Here is a 17,756-nt window from a genome sequence, read left to right as displayed (position 1 = left end):
AGATTATGAAGAAGCAATTCTGGGAAAAGAAAATCCAGTCAAGAAACCAGTTGAGACACTCTTCAGCAGAAAATCACAAACAACTAAGGCACTCACTTCTCACCTATCAGATTGGCAAAAATTCAAGTGACAATAATTGCTGTTGGAAGGGATGCCAGAAAACCATACTTTCATACAATGCTGTTGGAAAAGTGAATTGTCACAACTCTTTGGAAAATCAATCTGGAAATAGCTATCAGCATTTAAAATTCCCTTTTCCCCAGTAATCCCATTCCTAGGAAACACTACGACTTCCCTGGTGGCTCAGACGGTGAAGCGTCTGCCTACAATGCAGGAGACCCAGGTTTGATCCCTGAGTTGGGAAGATCCTCTAGAAACACCACAACAGAAATGAACACATTAGTGCACAGGGACTCGTGTGGAACCATGTAAGGGAATGGCTACCCACTCCAAGGAAAGGCTGTATCAACAGGTGGTTTTCTTGGGGCTTCCCTGGTGGCTCAGACGGTAAAGAATCTTCCTGCAATTCGGGAGACCGGGGTTTAACCCCTGGGTCGGGAAGATCCCCTGGAGAAAGAAATGCCAACCCACTCCAATATTCTTGCCTGGAGAATTCCAAAGACAGAGGAGCCTGTCAGGCTACAGGCCATGGGGTCCCAAAGAGTCTGACATGACTGAGGGACTTTGACTTTCGCTTTTCATATTTATTATAGACTTGCGTTAGTCACAAAAACTGGAAATCAAGCGAATGTTCATTCAAAAAAGGAGTGGCATATTATGCAGCCATTAAAAAAAATGGGTTAGACCTGTCCCATCCGTCCTGGGGAAATTTCTCCTATGTGTTTATGATCAAGTGAGAAAAGCAAGATACAAAGTGTATGTAATACGATTCAACTTTTAAAATATAATGACACATCTCACCCCCAAATAAAAAACCCATGCGTGTGTGTACGTGTGTGTATGTGTGTGTAAACTGCTACAAAAGTGGAAGGAAGAAAGGAAAGAAGGAAGGTAGGAAGGAAACCAGACTGTTAACATAGTGGGGAAGGGGAAAGAAATACTTAAAAGTAAGTTTCTATATTTAAAAACCGTGTGTGCAATGTGATGCCATTCATGGAAAATTCTACACACGTAAAGAGATGGGGAAAGGATCGGCACCAAAATACTAATGACGATTGTCTCAGGGAGTGGGATTGCAGGTGACTTTTATTTTTTCCTTATTTTTTTTTCTATATTTTAAATGTTATATAATGAGTACATATCATTTGCACAATCAGTGGAAAATAGGACTTCCCTGGTGGTCTAATGGGTAAGAATGCACTTGCCACTGTGGAGGATGAGGGTTCAGTTCCTGGTCCGGGAAGATCCCGCATGCCAGGGGGCAGCTATGCCTGTGAGCCACAGCGACTGGGCCCAAGAACCCTAGAGCTCACGCTCAGCAACGAAGAATATCCCCCGCTCACCACAAGCAGAGAAAGCCTGAGCACAGCAATGAAGACCCAGCACAGCCAAAAATAAAGAAATACATTTAAAACTCAGCGGCAAATAAAGTTATTTTAATTGTTGAGTGCAGGGGGACTATGGACAGGTAGACAGTCCCTGGGAGACCTGATTGAATGAGCACACAGATCTATATTTAATTAACGTATCAATTGCTGGTAGGCCAACTGAGGTTTTCCAAAATCTTGAAGGGTAGTTTCTTTTAAGTAGCCTGTCATCTGAAACATTATTTACAATTATCCCACTTAACTAATGGTGAGGAGTACAACAATTACAAATACCAAAGGGGCAGGAGATAATTAAAGAAGGTTTTACTTGCTGCAAGTGCCATCAAATAACTACATCTCCTGTATTCAGAATTTCCTCACCAAGCTTATCTCCTGGCAACTTCCAAACCCTTTTATCATTGCCTTCAAGCTTTTTTTTTTATCATCTCTTTTTCCAGACCTCTGTGTAGTGATTCTTAAAATCTTCATTATAAATCGTCAACCTTCGCTTTGCTCTTTTGATCATTTCTTTCTCAGGCAACTTGGCTTCACCACCTGGCACGGACCTGGTTATGCTGGGCATGCCCTGCTTCTTATCCCCTTCCCTCTCTCAGTGGACCTGACACGTTCAGGGGAGCGCTGCAGGGGTTCAGGCCTTTTCTATGCCCTGCTTGAACACGCCAGGCTTTCCAAAAATGTTAGGATCAGCTGATGAAACAGGAAGTAGGGCTTCATTTGCTCTTTCTTTCACAGTATTCATTGAGCATTGCTGGGTGTCCATCGCCGAGCTAAGGATTCAAAAAAGAGGCCATGAAAAAAAAAAAAAAAAAAAGAGGCCATGATTCCAGAGAAATTACAACCAGGTATGTGGGCAGTGTTGGGCTGTCCTGTGCCGGGGAAGCACTTGGGAGGATGCCACGGAGGAGAAGGGGAAGTGAAGCAGAGGAGCGGCTGCTAGGGCCGAGCACCGGGGAGCAGCACGTGCAAAGGTTAGTGGTTCTCCAGGTGTGCTCTCAGACTAGCAGCTCAGCATCATCTGGGAACTTGTTGAAAATTGTGAAACTCTGGGAGCGGGACCAGCAATCTATCTTATCTATTTTATCAAATCCTGCGGATGATTCTGACACACCCTAGAATTCAATAACCACGACTCAAGTAGAAGTCTGAGGATAAGAGGGAGAGGAGAGAGGAAACAAGGCTTCGTGAAGGGCCTCAGAGGCCAAAGGAGTTAGACTTTGCCCCGTAGGTGCGGCTTCCAAGGTTTTTAAGCAAGGGCTGTGGCACTTACACAATCGCTCCCAACTCGGCGTTTGTGGGCGCTCTAGCATTCTCTGCGTGCACGAGGGCCGAGAGGGAGCTGGTCTCGGCAAAGCTGAGTTCCTCCACCCCACCTTCACCCCACACCCCACACCCCACACCCCACACCCCACACCCCACACCCCACACCAGGCGGCGAGTCAGAGAGGTGAGGCCACAGCCCTCTCTGCACTCTGGTTCCATGGGCTTGCCGTTCGGAAGGAGGTGAGAGCACGCAAGAGCTGGGGCACTGACGAAGACAGGCAAGGAACCACCGCGCGAGAGGCCGGCGGCCGGTGGGACAGCTAGCTCTGCGGGCCCAGGCTCCGCCCCTGGCCCGCGGGGGCGCGGCGTTTCGGGCCTGCGGGCCACGCCCCCGGCCCCGCCCCGGCGCGCGCCAGGGCCGCCTCCCTCGGGAGAAGCCGGTTCTGCCCGCGCCCGTGCACGCGCCCGCGGCCGGGTTGCAGGGCTGGGCGCGCGCCCTGCGTCCGGGGCAGGAAGATGGTGGCGAGCGCGCGGGTGCAGAAGCTGGTGCGGCGCTACAAGCTGGCGATCGCCACGGCGCTGGCCATCCTGCTACTGCAGGGCCTAGTGGTGTGGAGCTTCAGCGTCCTGGAGGACGACGAGCCGGGCGAGGTGCTCCGACGGCCGGGCGGGCAGGCGGGCAGGCCGGGCGCGGGGACGCGCGGGGTCCTGGCGGGGAAACGGATGGCCCCCGCCGGGGAAGTGGGGCACGGGCCGCTTGCGTGTTGCGCACGGGCGGCTGCCTGGCTCGGGGCCTCGGACCCCTGGCGCCCGTTTCCCAGGCGGGCCGGGGGCCCGAGCGCGGGGGCGGTGCGTGACCCGGAGGACGGGCCGCGGGCTGGCAGGGGCCCCGGCCGGGAGGAGCGGGTCTTGGTGGGGTGGTCTCCAGCCCCGCGAGCAGTGAAGGTCAGGCGCAGGTGGCGGGGAGCCGGGCCAAGAGGCGCGGCTGGGCCCGAGCCGGCTTGGAGGTGGGGAGCCCCAGGCCAAACTTTCTGAAGTTGGGAGGGGGTGGGGGTGTGCGCGCCGTGGGCAGAGGAATGGGGCCTAGGGACCCCGGGCAATCGCGCCGACCCGCGCCTCGGAGGGGCACTGGCCAGTTAAGAAGTGGAGTCTGGGGGTGGAACTCAGTCTGGCAACTGAGGAGAGGGAGGGAGACCCCGATGGAGAAAACTGGAGTGCCCCTGAGGCGTGGCTTCTTCAACCAGGGGTCTGAACCACCTGCATGGGTCTTCTGGACAGGATGGCAGGGGAATTGAGCTGGTGAATTGGCCTCAGGACATTAGGGATTTGGGGACGGGCCCTCTCTGACCGTAAGAGAATGGGGACAGCAGCAGCTAGTTTAGCAGAGCCCCAGGCCGTGGAGCAGGGCCAGATCCTATCCTTCTTAGTCCCCAGGTCCTCCTTCTGAGAGTCTCTTGGCTGATGTGGTTTTCCCTGGAGGATTAGACATGTCTCCCCCAGTGTGATCAGGAGGGTCCAGTGGGGGTCTGAGACCATCCTGGAAGGTTGAAGAGGGTAAGTCAAACCCTGACGCTAAGCTGTGGACCAGAGGACAGGGCTTCCCCGCCCCCACCCCGGGGTTTTGGTGGACTCTGAGTCAGACTGTCTGTTCTGCTTGCCCCATCCTCTTGGGCCTCTCCTCCTGGCAGGGTGAAGGCCAAGGGAGCCCGGATACCCATTTTTCCTTCCTGCATCTGGGCAGTATGGAAGGCCTAGTGTGGAAATTGGGAGAATCGCTGCTTTTGCCTTTTTTGGGGAGAACCAACAGACTAGGATGGTGAGGGGAGCTGGGACAGAGTCACATGAGATCGTAACTCCAAAAGGAGCTGAGGTTAGGGGTCAGGGGAGGCTGACTGTGACATCTGAAGGGAGTGAGCTTGTTCTCTGTGGTCCAGTAAGTAGCAGGAAGGTGAAGAGATGATTTTGGGGGCACATGAGACATTCTAACATGGAATGGGCTGACAAGGAGTTAAGGAGCCTTCTGACCCTGGAATATATGTGAGTAGGGGCTGGTGACCACTTTGGGGAGGGGCATGGCAAAGCACCCAGGGCTTCTCAGACCCTCTGCTACATGGCTATGTGAATCTCTGGAAGGGCTGAGAGATTGTTCAGGCCTCAAGGTCTCTGCTGCCGTGCCTCCAGCCTGGGGTGGGGAACTGGTGCAGTGCTTGGGATCCTGCCTCCTCACCTCCTCCTCCAGCTTCCTAGCAGAACCGGATAGGGGAATCCCTGGACCAGAATGGAATAAAGATCCTTGATAACCTAAAGGTTGTGTAGTCCAAGCAGCCATTAGTGCTTGGAGCCCTTCAGCAGCCACCTCAGGGCAGCCAGGCAGCAAAATAAGTATTTAGGAGGGTGGGTGCTGAGTTGGACCACCCCACCTCACCATCCTATGTCCTATTCCAGCCCTGCTCCTGGTGAATAGTGTGACCACTGTCTAATTACCTAACTTCTTTCGCATGCGTCCTCAATGGTATCTGCCCCCCACCCCAGGATGGGAGCAATATCACCTCTCTCATTGGTAATGCCTGCGAAGTATTTGCAGGAGTTGCTGGCACATGCTAAACCATCAGTAAATATCTTATTATTATTTCACTACTGCACAGTGGTAATAAGGACTCATTCATTCATTCATTCAACAAATATTAAGTCCTACTTCATACTAGGCACTGTGCTAATACTGGGGATACAGAAATAAATAAAATAGATGATGAGGCCACGGCCCTTGTGAGCAGACAGTCTGCAAGGAGAGACTGACAGTGAAAAGGAAACTCAATAACAAGAGGGCTAATTTAGATAGGTGGTTGGGGACGGCTTCTGCAGGAAGTGGCCTGTGAGCTGAAAGTCAGCCTAGGGAAGCAGTAGGCAGAGTTCAGGCAGAAGGCCCTGGGGAGAATGGGCTTAGCTGGCTCCTTTCAAGAAATGGGAAGGAGGGTGTGGTGGGATCCCTGGAAGAAGTTAGTCCAGGGCACATCCTGCAGCCTGAAGTGAGGGGCTGGGGTTTTATTCTAAGTGCAGTGGGAGAGCACTGAAACCAAAGGGGTCTAAGCAAGGATGAAATGAGACATGCACTTAAGATGCACACTCTGGCCCTGTGTGAGGGCTGGGTTGGAGACCAGAGATGGCCATTAACATCCAAAGAGCCATTTTATGGTTTTCACCGCTTACTTTAAGCACGGTCTGAGAAGTCCAAAGGTGGTGGATCAGCATTGCTGTTCTCTGTCTCTGGGACTCAAAGAAGGATTCCAAGGAGAAGCTACAGAGCCAGGAAAGGACTTTGAATTCCTCCTCAGTGAGGAGAGGGGGCCTCGGAGGCCAGAATGCATCCAGGCAGATGTCAGAGGGCCTGTCCCCGTGCTCAGTAATTAGAGGGAACTCTGACTTTGGGGCAACTTTGGGCAGCTCCTGTGAGGGTGCAAGTATGAGGCCCTGCTGCTGCACATATAAACATCCTTGGGATGAGGCAATGGGAAGGGGCTGGCTGCCTACCAGGGGCTCCCCGCAGTTCCTCACTGCTGCCTTGTGGTCCCCCAGCCCCTCTGGGATTGTCCTTCTCAGGGTCAGCCAGCTCCTGCTGCAGTGCAGGACACCAATGTGCCCTCTCCTCCCACATCCTTCCCCCACCACAGCGAGCCTGGCCCTGTGCCCCAAGCCCTGCCCTCCTGACCAGCTTCCTCACTCACGGATACTGGCTTCCATCTTGAGAACCCACAGCTCCTTTGCCATCTCCACCCACCTCAGCTTGAGACTGTCCTTCGCTGCCCAGTGTGTGTCCAGGTCCGACATCACCAGTTCACATACACTCAGTTCAGTGGGACTGCAGCCACCTTTCCTAGGGGCTTCCCAGTGCAGGGTGCCCTCCCCAACATGGGTACAGAATAGAGCCTGTTGCCTCCTCCCCACTCTGCCCTCCCTCTTGCAGGTGTCTGTTCTCAGATGGAGACAGACATCCCCAGTTCTCACTGGGCACCTCCCAAGAGACCAGAGGGCTGGCTGGATGCCTGGCACAGAAGGCTGGGGTGCCAGGGTATAGGGCTGGGGCTCTGGCCCTAAGGCATCTGCCATGCTCTGACAGAGGAGGAGACGGTGGTCCTAGGGAGGGGAAGGACAGGGAAAACTCGACCCAGTGGTCCAAAGTATCTGAAGGCCTTGGCTTCTCTCCTGACTTCACATTTGACTGTTTCCTAGTCCCCTTTCATTAATATTAGTAAGGATGACAGCCTTTACTGAATGCCGAGCCTGTGCCAAGAGCTTTTCATTCATTCATTCAACAAATATTTACTGAGGGAATTCCTTGGTGGTCCAGTGGTTAGGACTCTGCACTTCCACTGCCAAGGGCATGGGTTCAATCCCTGGTCTGAGAACTAGGATCCTGCAAGCTGTGTGGCATGGCCAAAAGTTATATATATATACATATATACATATATATATGTATATATATATATATATATATAGAGAGAGAGAGAGAGAGTCTTCCATTGCCAGACATTCTTCTGGGCTCTAGGAATACATCAGTGAACAAAAACAACAAAAAGCTCTATCTTCATGGATATTGCATTCTTGTAAGGAGAGAGACATAGAGTAGCACAATATAAATACATTTATACAGGGACTTCTCTGGTGGTCCAGTGGCTAAGACTTCCAATGCAGGGGGCCCAGGGTTTGGGAACTAGATCCCATGTGCTGCAACTAAGAATTTCGTGCCGCAACTAAAGATCCCGCATGCCACAACTAAGACTCGGTGCAGCCAAATAAATAAGTATTTTTAAAAAATACATTTATACATATTACATTATCTATATTATACACTGTATATACATTATATATATAATGTGTATATACATTATATAAACATTACACATATACATAAGTGCTGTGGGAGAAACAGTGGAAGATGAGGGGAGCTGGAGTTTGGCCTTGGCGGCCTACTTGAGAAGATGCCACCTGAGCAAGGAACTGGAGGCAGGGGATGTTGGGACATCAACGGGAGAACATTCTAGGTACAGGGGACAGTGAATGCCAGGTGGGAGGGAGGGGCACTGAGAAAGCCATTACTTTAAGACTGGAGGAGTGTACACATGAGAGGTTAGTAGTAGATAAGGTCAGAGAAGGGAGGGGGTCTGCCAGACACAGCTCACATTGCCTTTGTGGGTTCATGTAAGGGCTTTGGGCTTTGTCCTCAGAGCAGAGGGTGGCTTCAAGCAGAGGAGTAGGGAGATGGAACTCATTTTAAAGGGAACACTGGCTGCTGAGAATGGACCATAGGAAACCAGAGTAAGAACAGGGCTTCCAGGCAGGGAAGGTAATGATGGAAGCAGTGAGAAGTGACCAAATTCTGGATGTACTTTGAAGGGAGCCCCAACATGTGTACTGATGACGGCGTATGAGGGAAACGAGGGTCCAAGTGATGCCCCAGTGTTTTTGGCCTGAGCAACTTGAAGGGTGGACTGGCCCTTAACTGAACCAGCTAACTGGTCATTACCTGAAGAAGGAGCCGACTGAGGGGAGATCAGGAGCTCACTTTTGGATTTGTGGCTTGAGAGGTCTATCAGACTCCCAAGAGAGGCATCAAGGAGGCTGGCAGTTAGACAACTGAAAGTTCAAGGGAGCCCCTCTAGGCCACAGAGGGAAATTTGGGACTGAGAGAGGTCATCTGGAAAGCCCAGACAAGGAAAGGCCCCACAGTGGCCTTGGGAGATAAGGCAGGGTCAGCCAAGAAGACTGATAAGGAGTGGCCACAGAGGCCACACCAGGGGAACACCAGGGGGCATCCCGGGGAGGCTGCTTCAGAGGCTGTGGTCCAGTGAGTCCTGCTGCTGGAAGGCCAGGCCGGAAGAGGACTTACACAGCAAGTGGTGAGGGGGGGGGGGGGGCAGCTCTTTCTAGTTGCAGTATTCAGGCTCCATCTCTTGGACACTCTTCCCTCCTGTATTTGATAGTTGAGGGAACCTGCTCAGAGAGGGTAGGTGGCTGTGGGGAGTGATAGAGCTGAGTGCGAAGCCCTGATGACTCCACAGCAGTCACGCGGAGCCCCTCACTCCTCCGCCCAGTCTGTGCCTCATCCAGCAGACACCAGCCAGACACCCTACATGCCAGCCATTCCACTGGGCACTGGGGAGATGGAGCTGACACAACAGCCTCTTCCCAAGGAGTTGGTCAGCTAGAAGAATGTCCCACGCTGAGGCAAATGGGACTGTCTCACACATGGAGACTCCGCTAGATCTTGAAAGATGGATGGAATTTGGTCAGGCAGGGAAAGCTGGAACAAGTGTGGCTATGCACACTTCCAAGTGTGGCCAAGTCATTAGGGAGGTTCCTAGGTTTGAGAAGAGGCTGCAGGAGCAGAAGCGGGGTGGAGGCTTTCCCTTATCTCCGTTTTCCCTTGGAGAGCCACCCTGCCACAAGGAGCGATGAGTCGCCAGCCTGTAGCTGCAGGCGCCTTCACACCCTGCCTCAGCCTTCCAGCCATGGCCAGACACCTCCTCGGCCACTCCCAGCAGTAGGACCAGGGCCTCCGTCTCTAGGCCGTCTTTGCCCTGGAGCTTCCCACTAGCTGGTCGAGGCCCTCTCCAAGCCAAGCTGTTGTCTGAAGCTCTTCCTTCCCCCTCTGCCCAGATGTCAGGCCAGCTTGGCCATCGAAAGGCTTTCCCTGCAGCTGCCTGCTCCTGCTACGTCATCCAGAGTGTGACCCCCCAGGGAGTCCCCTGCACTCTGTTAGTCTCTGCTTCCCAGAGAACCCAACCAGCAATGAGGTCTCAGATTTCACCTCTGTCCTCTCCACCAGGCAAGACCCCTTTGCTCTGTTGCAGCTTCAGCACTCCCATGTGGAAATACTGTAGATGGCAGAATGCTTTTTCCTTCTGAAGAGCATCATCTTGTCCCAGTGAAGCCCGGTGGGAGTGCTGGATGGACACTCTTGTCTGTAGGGTCTCTGCATCTCTCTCTTATTCATCTTCCTATTTGTGGAAAGAGAAAGTGGTATCTGAATCCAAAGGAGGCTCAGTGCCCTGTGATCTGTGTGATGGAGGGGATGTGGATGCGATGGTGCCTTGGGGGAGGGTGACATTTCCTCTGCTGGCTGGTCAAAGAGACCTCCCAGCAGAAGTGCAGGATGTCCAGGCGAACAGTATTTTTCTAGATAAAGGGTGGCAGGGGCTTCTAGGCCTGAGCCAGCAAGAAGCTGAAGGAGCAGGAGGAGACTGACTGTCCTAGTGTTTACTTATCTTTTACAGAAAGGAAGGCAGAAGAAGCCACGGCCGCTCGACCCTAGTGAAGGCTCCAAGGACACAGACAGTTCAGCTGGGCGGCGGGGCAGCGCAGGCAGAAGGCATGCGCGCTGGCGGGGCCGTGCCGAGAGCCCTGGTGTGCCCGTGGCCAAGGTGGTACGGGCAGTAACTAGCCGGCACAGAACTGGCCGGCGGATCCCCCCCAGCCCACCCCCAGAGGCCCCAGGCCGCCAGAACCTGAGCGGGGCAGCAGCTGAGGAAGCGCTGGTTGGGGCGGCTGGCTTCCCACATGGAGACACAGGGAGTGTGGAGGGCGCCCCCCAGCCCACAGACAACAGCTTCACACCCAAATGTGAGATCGTTGGCAAGGATGCTCTATCTGCACTGGCCCGGGCCAGCTCCAAGCAGTGCCAGCAGGAGATCGCCAACGTGGTGTGCCTGCACCAGGCCGGGAGCCTCATGCCCAAGGCTGTGCCCCGGCACTGCCAGCGGGCTGGTAAGAGACAAGCATAGGCAGAGAGGTGGTGGCCCAGGAGGGAGGGCAGGGATCCCGCCCCCGTTTCTCAGGGGTGAAAGCCTGGAAGGGCACACCTCGCTGCCCAAGTTGGTGATGAGGGCACTAAGTGGCAGAGGTGGGCCTGGGGCCCGGGAGCATCAGGCTGTACGTCTGGGGTTCCTCCTTTGGACGGCAGGCAGCTCCCTCTGCCCATCTTGCCTCCACCCTGTGACCTGGGGCGGGACCTTACTGATGCCCCTGTTCTCTGCTCTCAGGAAAGATGAGCCCTGGCATCCCATGGGATGAGGTCCGGGCCCAGCAGCCCATGGATGGCCCCCCAGTACGAATTGCCTACATGCTGGTGGTTCATGGCCGTGCCATCCGCCAGCTGAAGCGTCTCCTCAAGGCTGTGTACCACAAGCAGCACTTCTTCTATGTCCATGTGGACGAGGTACCTGCTATGGCCAGGGAGACAGGGCGTCTGAGTGGGGAGGGCAGAGACCAGACCGTCATGGACAGACAGTATCTCTGACTTGCTCAGGGGCCCAGAGGTAGGAGAGCAGGGCACGGGGGAGCAGCCAGCCCCAGGTGACGGGCTGCTTCAGAGCCGGAACCCTAGCCCGTGCTCTGTCCGTTTCATATCGCTTGCACTCCACCCTGGGGTGGGGCCGGGTAGGGAGGTTGTAATGCTGGGGATTCATCTTCCACTGCTGAGTTTCCACCACCACCACCCCACTTCCCACAGCGCTCCAACTACCTGCACCGAGAGGTAGTGGAGCTGGCCCGGCAGTATGAAAACGTGCGGGTAACGCCCTGGCGCATGGTCACCATCTGGGGCGGGGCCAGCCTGCTGAGGATGTATCTGCGGAGCATGCAGGACCTGCTGGAGGTGCCCGGCTGGGCCTGGGACTTCTTCATCAACCTCAGTGCCACTGACTACCCGACAAGGTGTGGGGTGCTGCTCTGAGCCCTGCAGATGGGAGGTGGGCCTCCTCTAGGATTTGGGGTTCCAGGGTCCTGACGGACTTCTTCCCTCCCCAAAGCCTCATTCTGGGATCTGCACACCTCAAACATGATTCCTTGGCCCCAGCAATGTTTTAGAGGAATTGTTGAAAGATGATATGCGGGTTGCAAGGGCTAACAGATGGGGAGGAGAAGAAGCCAGAAGTCTGAACCAGGATCTTGGGTCAGACAGGAAGGGGTGGAAGAAGGATGGGGTGGTCTTTCTCAGGGACCTCGGACACTCACCACTCCAGAGCATCAACCTGGAGTAGGTCAGTTGGCCAGAATGGCTCTCAGTAAGAAAAGAAGGGGCCAAGGAATGAAGATAAAGAGTGCTGGAGGGATCTGTCTGCTCTGGGCTGGTGACTGAGCACTCTCATACACGCTACGCACATGCCATTTTCTCTCCAGGACCAATGAGGAGTTGGTGGCTTTCCTGTCCAAGAACCGGGACAAGAATTTCCTCAAGTCTCATGGCCGGGACAACTCCAGGTAAGGGGATGGTGGAGGATGCCCTGGTCCTGAGGTCTCGCCACAAGCCCTATACACAGGGGGGTTGGTGGCCTCAGCCCTGGCTTGCAAAACCTCCAAACCAATCACAGATTGAGGAGTGCAGTGCTGATTCCTGGAAAGATGAGAGCCTGGATTCCACCCTGCACAATCCTCAGCCCCAGGCCCGTGTGCCTCCCACAGGTTCATCAAGAAACAGGGCCTGGACCGGCTCTTCCATGAGTGCGATTCGCACATGTGGCGTCTGGGCGAGCGGCAGATCCCAGCAGGCATTGTGGTGGACGGCGGCTCGGACTGGTTCGTGCTGACTCGCAGCTTTGTAGAGTATGTGGTGTACACAGACGACCCGCTTGTGGCCCAGCTACGCCAGTTCTACACGTACACGCTGCTCCCAGCCGAGGTGGGCGACTGGGCCCGCCCCCAGGCGGGGGAGGGCAAGCAGTGGGTCCGATGGCTCACCCTCCACCCTGCCCTGCCACCCGCAGTCCTTCTTTCACACGGTGCTGGAGAACAGCCCAGCCTGCGAGAGCCTCGTGGACAACAACCTGCGGGTCACCAACTGGAACCGCAAGCTGGGCTGCAAGTGCCAGTACAAGCACATCGTGGACTGGTGCGGCTGCTCGCCCAACGACTTCAAGCCGCAGGACTTCCTACGGCTGCAGGTGCTTCCCCGGGACCCCCAGTCTCTGGCCCTTGATAGAGCCTCACTATCCAGAGCCTTCATAGCGCCTCACCCCAGCTTTTTGCTGGGTGCTTTCTAGGGTCAGAAACAATCCTGGGTGGTCCAACCAGATAATCTGGGGGACCCTCACCGGGAGCAGCCCCTGGGGGCAGGGGCTAAACTAGCAGCAGGAAAAACCCTCGGCAGCTGATCTCTAGGCAGTGCTAGGAAAAGGCGCCTCCCCTGCTGTGCTCTCTGGGACCTCCAGACCCCTTCACCCTCCTTGCCTCTCCCACTCCAGCAAGTCTCCAGACCCACCTTCTTCGCCCGCAAGTTTGAGTCCACTGTGAACCAGGAGGTACTGGAAATCCTGGACTTCCACCTATATGGCAGCTACCCCCCCGGCACCCCAGCCCTCAAGGCCTACTGGGAGAATACCTATGACGTGGCTGATGGCCCCAGTGGGCTCAGCGATGTCATGCTCACTGCTTACACCGCTTTTGCCCGCCTCAGCCTGCGCCACATCACCACTGCTGCGTCCCCCCTGGCCAACCTACTCTGCAGGTGAGACCTCCTTTTGACATTTTGCAGACTGTCAGGATGTAATGCCCTATAAGGAGGACAATCAGAAAGAGACAGCCCCTCTCCCAGGGAGCCCCCAGCCTGAGGCAGAGAAAAAATGCAAATAAAACAAAGATGGCAAAAGCCAGGCACATAGGATCTGTGGGTGTGAGATCTGGGCAAAGAAAGCACCTGGGGATGGGACTCCCCCAGAGCCCCCTTCCTGGGACTCCAGGCCAAGTCGGGTGTGCTGATGGCATCTCCCTTTCTCCCTGCTGGAACCTTCTTAGGTTTGAGCCCAGGGGCTTGCCGTCCAGCGTGCACCTGTATTTCTATGACGACCATTTCCAGGGCTACTTGGTGACGCAGGCGGTGCAGTCCTCAGCCCAGGGGCCGGCAGAGACGCTTGAGATGTGGCTGATGCCCCAGGGGTCGCTGAAGCTGTTGGGGCACAGTGACCAGGCCAGCCGGCTCCAGAGTTTGGAGGTGGGACAGGTCCTCCCCTTGCCTTCTCCTGTTCCCCAGCAAGACTCAGGGTAGTGGGGAGAGAGGGACAGACACTAAGGGAGGGCTGAGGATTGGGTTGCCTTTCAGGACTGGATTCCTGGGTCTTCTTTCCCAGTGATGGCAGCCTTGGGATGCACAGAGGACATGCAGTCAGTGGGGAGGGGACTGTGGTTCCACTACAACGCAAGCCTGTATTCTACACTCAGGGATTATCTTCTGTAAGGAGTTGGACATTCCAGTCGGGCTGGAAGATTAGGCTTTTGAGTGTCTCCTTGGTCTCTTTCTTGGAGGCCTTTGCTCCATGTGGGGACGGTCTCTGGGCAGGACTTCGAATCTCATTTCTGCCTTACTGCCCCCAACACTTCAGAGCAGGTCAGAACAGGAGCCTGGAATGAATCTCAGAGCTTGTAGAGATGTTAACAATCCCAGTCTGAGCCCATAATTTTGCAGAGGGGAGACTGAGGACCAGAAAGAGACAGTGACTGGCCTGATGTCCCACAGGAGTTAGAGGGGGCAGCAGGTAGAGAGGAGGACTCTCCTTCGGCGCCTCCCCAGCTGCCTCCTTCCCTACAGGTTGGCACCGAGTGGGACCCCAAAGAGCGTCTCTTCCGGAACTTTGGGGGGTTGCTGGGGCCGCTGGACGAGCCTGTGGCCATGCAGCGCTGGGCCCGGGGCCCCAACCTCACAGTCACCGTGGTGTGGATCGACCCCACCTACGTGGTGGCCGCATCTTATGACATCGTGGTAGACGCGGAGACGGAGGTCATGCAGTACAAACCCCCACTGAGCCGGCCCCTGCGGCCAGGGGCCTGGACTGTTCGACTGCTTCAGTTCTGGGAACCTCTGGGTGAGACCCGCTTCCTCGTGCTGCCCTTGACCTTCAACCGCAAACTACCTCTCAGGAAAGGTAAGTATCTAGTTCCCAAATGATACCCAGGAGTCAGGCAGGATATGCAGACAGGTGATCCCAAGAAGCTAACCATCAGAGTAGGGGAAGGTAGCAGATTGTGGCTTTGACCATCCCAGAGCCCTGCACTCTGGCATCACGCTTCCCAGGCTGGCAGACCTGGCTTTAGAACACAGCTCTGACACTTTAATTGGGCTTTTATTCTTGGCAAATTACTTGGCCTTCCTGAGCCTCAGTCTTATTACATGTAAAGTAAGAGAAATACAATTGTTAGAGACCTCCTGGGTACGTGGAACATAGATCCACTCAGATTGCTCCAGGGGAAAGGGGGAAATTATTGGAAAAATGTGGGCCTCTCCCCGACAGAACTCAGGAAATGACTCAGGTCCCACTGGGACTCAGATATGCTTTCTGTCTCTGGGGCCACCCTGTCCCTCATCCTGCTCTCTCTATCAGCCTCAGGCTTCTCAATACATGGCCTCTCAGTGCAATGGAGACTGACCAGGGCTCCTCAATCCACAAGTTCCACATTCTTAGGACAGCAGATCTGATGGTGGTCATCTTCCCAGTCCATTGGCAGCCAGGTGGAGAAGGTCACATAGCTGAGGCTAGGAGACAGACTCTAAACTGGGCGTAGGCTGTAGATTCCTGCAGGGGGCCCAGTACAAGTGACTGCCTTCTGGGGGCTATTGTGGTGAATATCTGGGTAAAAGTGGCTGGTACACAGTAGGTGTTCAGTAAGTAGGCAGATGTTTTCTTCCTCCCGCCATGTCCCGTCACTGAGAAGCTGGGTCAGAGCAGAGGTAACCCAGAAGAGGACCGGGTCCGGGGGGGGCAGTGGCTGTGGCAGATCAGAACAGGCAGCCCTGCTCTCCCAGGACTCACACACAGTCTGATGGAGGAGACGAAGGGTGGGGTGGTGGAGGCAAGCCTGACAGCAAGTGCTATTGGAGCTGAGTCTTGGAGGAGCTGATTTTTATTGACAGTGAAGGATATCCTAAACTGAGGGAACACAGTTAGCAGGTGTCTGGTGCATGAGTAGAACGGAGGGTGGAGGGGAGTCTGATGCCAAAGGCGGTGGAAAGGACGGCTGGCAGAGTAAGCAGGGCCCGCAGCCTGAATGCCTGAGTCGTAGGTTTCTGAGGGCTCTGGAGACCACTGGAGGGGGTTGGAAAGGGGCATGGGCGACACACAGCAGACCATGATCAGAAAGTAACCCTACTTCCTAAAGTACCTTGAACCCACTGTTTTTTATTTAATCCTCAAATTAGGAATTAAGGGATTACTGTCTTGATTTTATAAAACTAAAGTTTTACAAGCACGGAAAGTTCTGTGGATTAGCCTAGTCACTCAGCAAGAGGCGACTCAGTGGTAGAGTTAGGACAGGACTGACTGGGGTGCCCAGACCTGATTCCCAGGGTCTGGCCTTCGTGAGATCGTTCGGGTGGGGCATGCTTACTCCTGCTCTGCACCCCCAGATGATGCCAGCTGGCTGCACGCTGGGCCACCCCACAACGAATATATGGAACAGAGTTTCCAGGGCCTGAGTGGCATTCTGAACCTGCCTCAGCCAGAGCCCGCGGAGGAGGCTGCCCGACTACATGCAGAACTCACGGGCCCGGCGCTGGAGGCCTGGACAGATGGGGAACTAAGCAGCTTCTGGTCTGTGGCCGGAGTGTGTGCCATGGGCCCCTCCGCCTGTCCCTCCCTGGAGCTCTGCAGACTGACCAGCTGGAGCTCTCTGTCCCCGGACCCCAAATCGGAGCTGGGGCCTGTCAAAGCAGATGGGCGACTCAGGTAGCAGGGTGCCAGCCAGCGCCTACGGAAGACCCGGGAAATTGCACCTTACAGATGACGGAGGGCTGTCTCCCTCACAGGCAAGAACCAGAGGCCCAGGCTGTACACCCATGTCAGCCATCAAGAACCCACAGATGGCAGGGAAGGTGGGCATAGTATTTACCACTGAAATGGCTCTGCTGGGGACCAGATGTTAGCAGGAACATGGGGAGAAGGGCTCCAGCTTCCTCACCTTCTCCTCTAATTTTTTTTTTTTTTTAAGAAAAATGGGTGGTGGGGAATGAAGTGGAAACAAAAGATGTGCAATAGGGCCCAGAGCAGCCCCAGGAAGTGGGCCAAGGCTCTGGGGAGCAGGGGCCAGACAAGCCCATCTGCTGCTGCTCTGGAGGAGGCTGGGCTTGCCTCACTCTCTAGGGCCTCACCGCCCAGCTTTGGCCTGTGGTGCTCACCTCTGAGGCTCTGTGGGGCTGCAAGTGCTGCGTCAGGCTCTGATTAGAGCAGCACTGCAGAGCTGGGCTCTAATGGGTCAGCCTCTCCTCCTGTAGCCAGGGGACCATAAAAGAGGGGGCGGGGCTGGCCCTAGGGCTCCCCAGCACACCCTGCCCCTTGACGGGAAAGACAGGGCACTAGGCCTGCTGAGACCACTGCAGTCTCCCAGGTACCCAGAACTGCAAGCAGGGCCTGGGCTTCTGCCCTGGAGTGGTGAGCCCGCAGGAGCGACATGGGAAGAAGACTCCTCCAGGGCTCTCAGAAGAACCTGGAGCAGCATTGTGCCTGAAGCGCAGTGTGAAGCCTGAAATATGCAACAGAAGAAATATATCTCTCTCTCTCTCAGCGGAGCCTCTGTGTTTTTCCTCCTGGGTGTCAGAGAGCCAGCACTGCTGGGCTGTCTTCTAAAAGTTTTGGCTGGTACTTTGGCAGAAGGTGGAGGGTCTTAATTGCCCCAGAGTGAGAACGGTTTAAAGTCCACCCAAGAGCCAGAAGGGACACAAGAACCCATAATCCAGATCCCTCTTTTATGAGGGGTAAACAGGCCCAGAGAGGCTCAGAGACTTCCTCATTGCCACCCAGTGGGCCACCAGGTGAGCCAGTTCAGTTCTTCAGGGTCCTGACCCAGCACTTCCTCCCTTGCTGCCAGGCCAAGGCAGAGGCTGACTTCTCCGTCTTTGGCGTCACCAGGGCCCATCCCAGAAGCCCTGCCCATATGCATGGGCAACCTCAAGAACAGAGGCAGCCAGTTCCAGCCAGGACCCGGTGGCTACCACTGCCCCCTTCAGAAGCA

General features: G+C 55.1%; 1 protein-coding gene and 1 long non-coding RNA gene across 4 annotated transcripts; one reads left to right on the top strand and one right to left on the bottom strand.

The window, feature by feature from the left end:
- Window positions 1-1,540: 1,540 nt before the first annotated feature.
- Window positions 1,541-2,875, bottom strand: LOC121820598 (uncharacterized). Its single transcript, XR_006061186.1, has 2 exons — window positions 2,776-2,875; window positions 1,541-2,275 (listed from the first exon to the last, which is right to left on the bottom strand). It is a non-coding gene; the product is annotated as an uncharacterized LOC121820598 (long non-coding RNA).
- Window positions 2,876-3,269: 394 nt separating this feature from the next.
- XYLT2 (xylosyltransferase 2) lies at window positions 3,270-17,308 on the top strand. 3 transcript variants are annotated; one of them, XM_042255825.1, is made up of 11 exons: window positions 3,270-3,419; window positions 10,040-10,529; window positions 10,805-10,980; window positions 11,275-11,477; window positions 11,943-12,023; window positions 12,225-12,441; window positions 12,527-12,703; window positions 13,216-13,266; window positions 13,615-13,749; window positions 14,344-14,677; window positions 16,156-17,308. In XM_042255825.1, exons 1-11 carry the CDS (start codon window positions 3,285-3,287, stop codon window positions 16,476-16,478), a joined length of 2,322 nt encoding a protein of 773 aa, XP_042111759.1. In that variant the 5' UTR covers window positions 3,270-3,284; the 3' UTR covers window positions 16,479-17,308. The 3 variants fall into 3 exon arrangements, with proteins under 3 accessions (XP_042111759.1, XP_004012819.3, XP_042111760.1); XM_004012770.5 differs by having other exon boundaries at window positions 13,004-13,266; window positions 13,554-13,749; XM_042255826.1 differs by lacking the exon at window positions 13,615-13,749.
- The last annotated feature ends 448 nt before the right edge of the window (window positions 17,309-17,756 follow it).

The sequence above is a fragment of the Ovis aries genome, chromosome 11 (assembly GCF_016772045.2).
Source record: "Ovis aries strain OAR_USU_Benz2616 breed Rambouillet chromosome 11, ARS-UI_Ramb_v3.0, whole genome shotgun sequence".
NCBI classification, from domain to species: Eukaryota; Metazoa; Chordata; class Mammalia; order Artiodactyla; family Bovidae; genus Ovis; species Ovis aries.
Note: the sequence above shows the minus strand (reverse complement) of the source record. Positions and strands in the feature narration are given on the sequence as shown.

Coding starts and splice junctions, on each gene's coding strand:
- XYLT2 (XM_004012770.5), top strand. CDS start 3,285: ATGGTGGCGAGCGCGCGGGTGCAGAAGCTGGTGCGGCGCTACAAGCTG. Junction 10,530..10,804: donor CCGGCACTGCCAGCGGGCTG/GTAAGAGACAAG, acceptor CTCTGCTCTCAG/GAAAGATGAGCCCTGGCATC. Junction 13,750..14,343: donor GCCGGCTCCAGAGTTTGGAG/GTGGGACAGGTC, acceptor CCTTCCCTACAG/GTTGGCACCGAGTGGGACCC.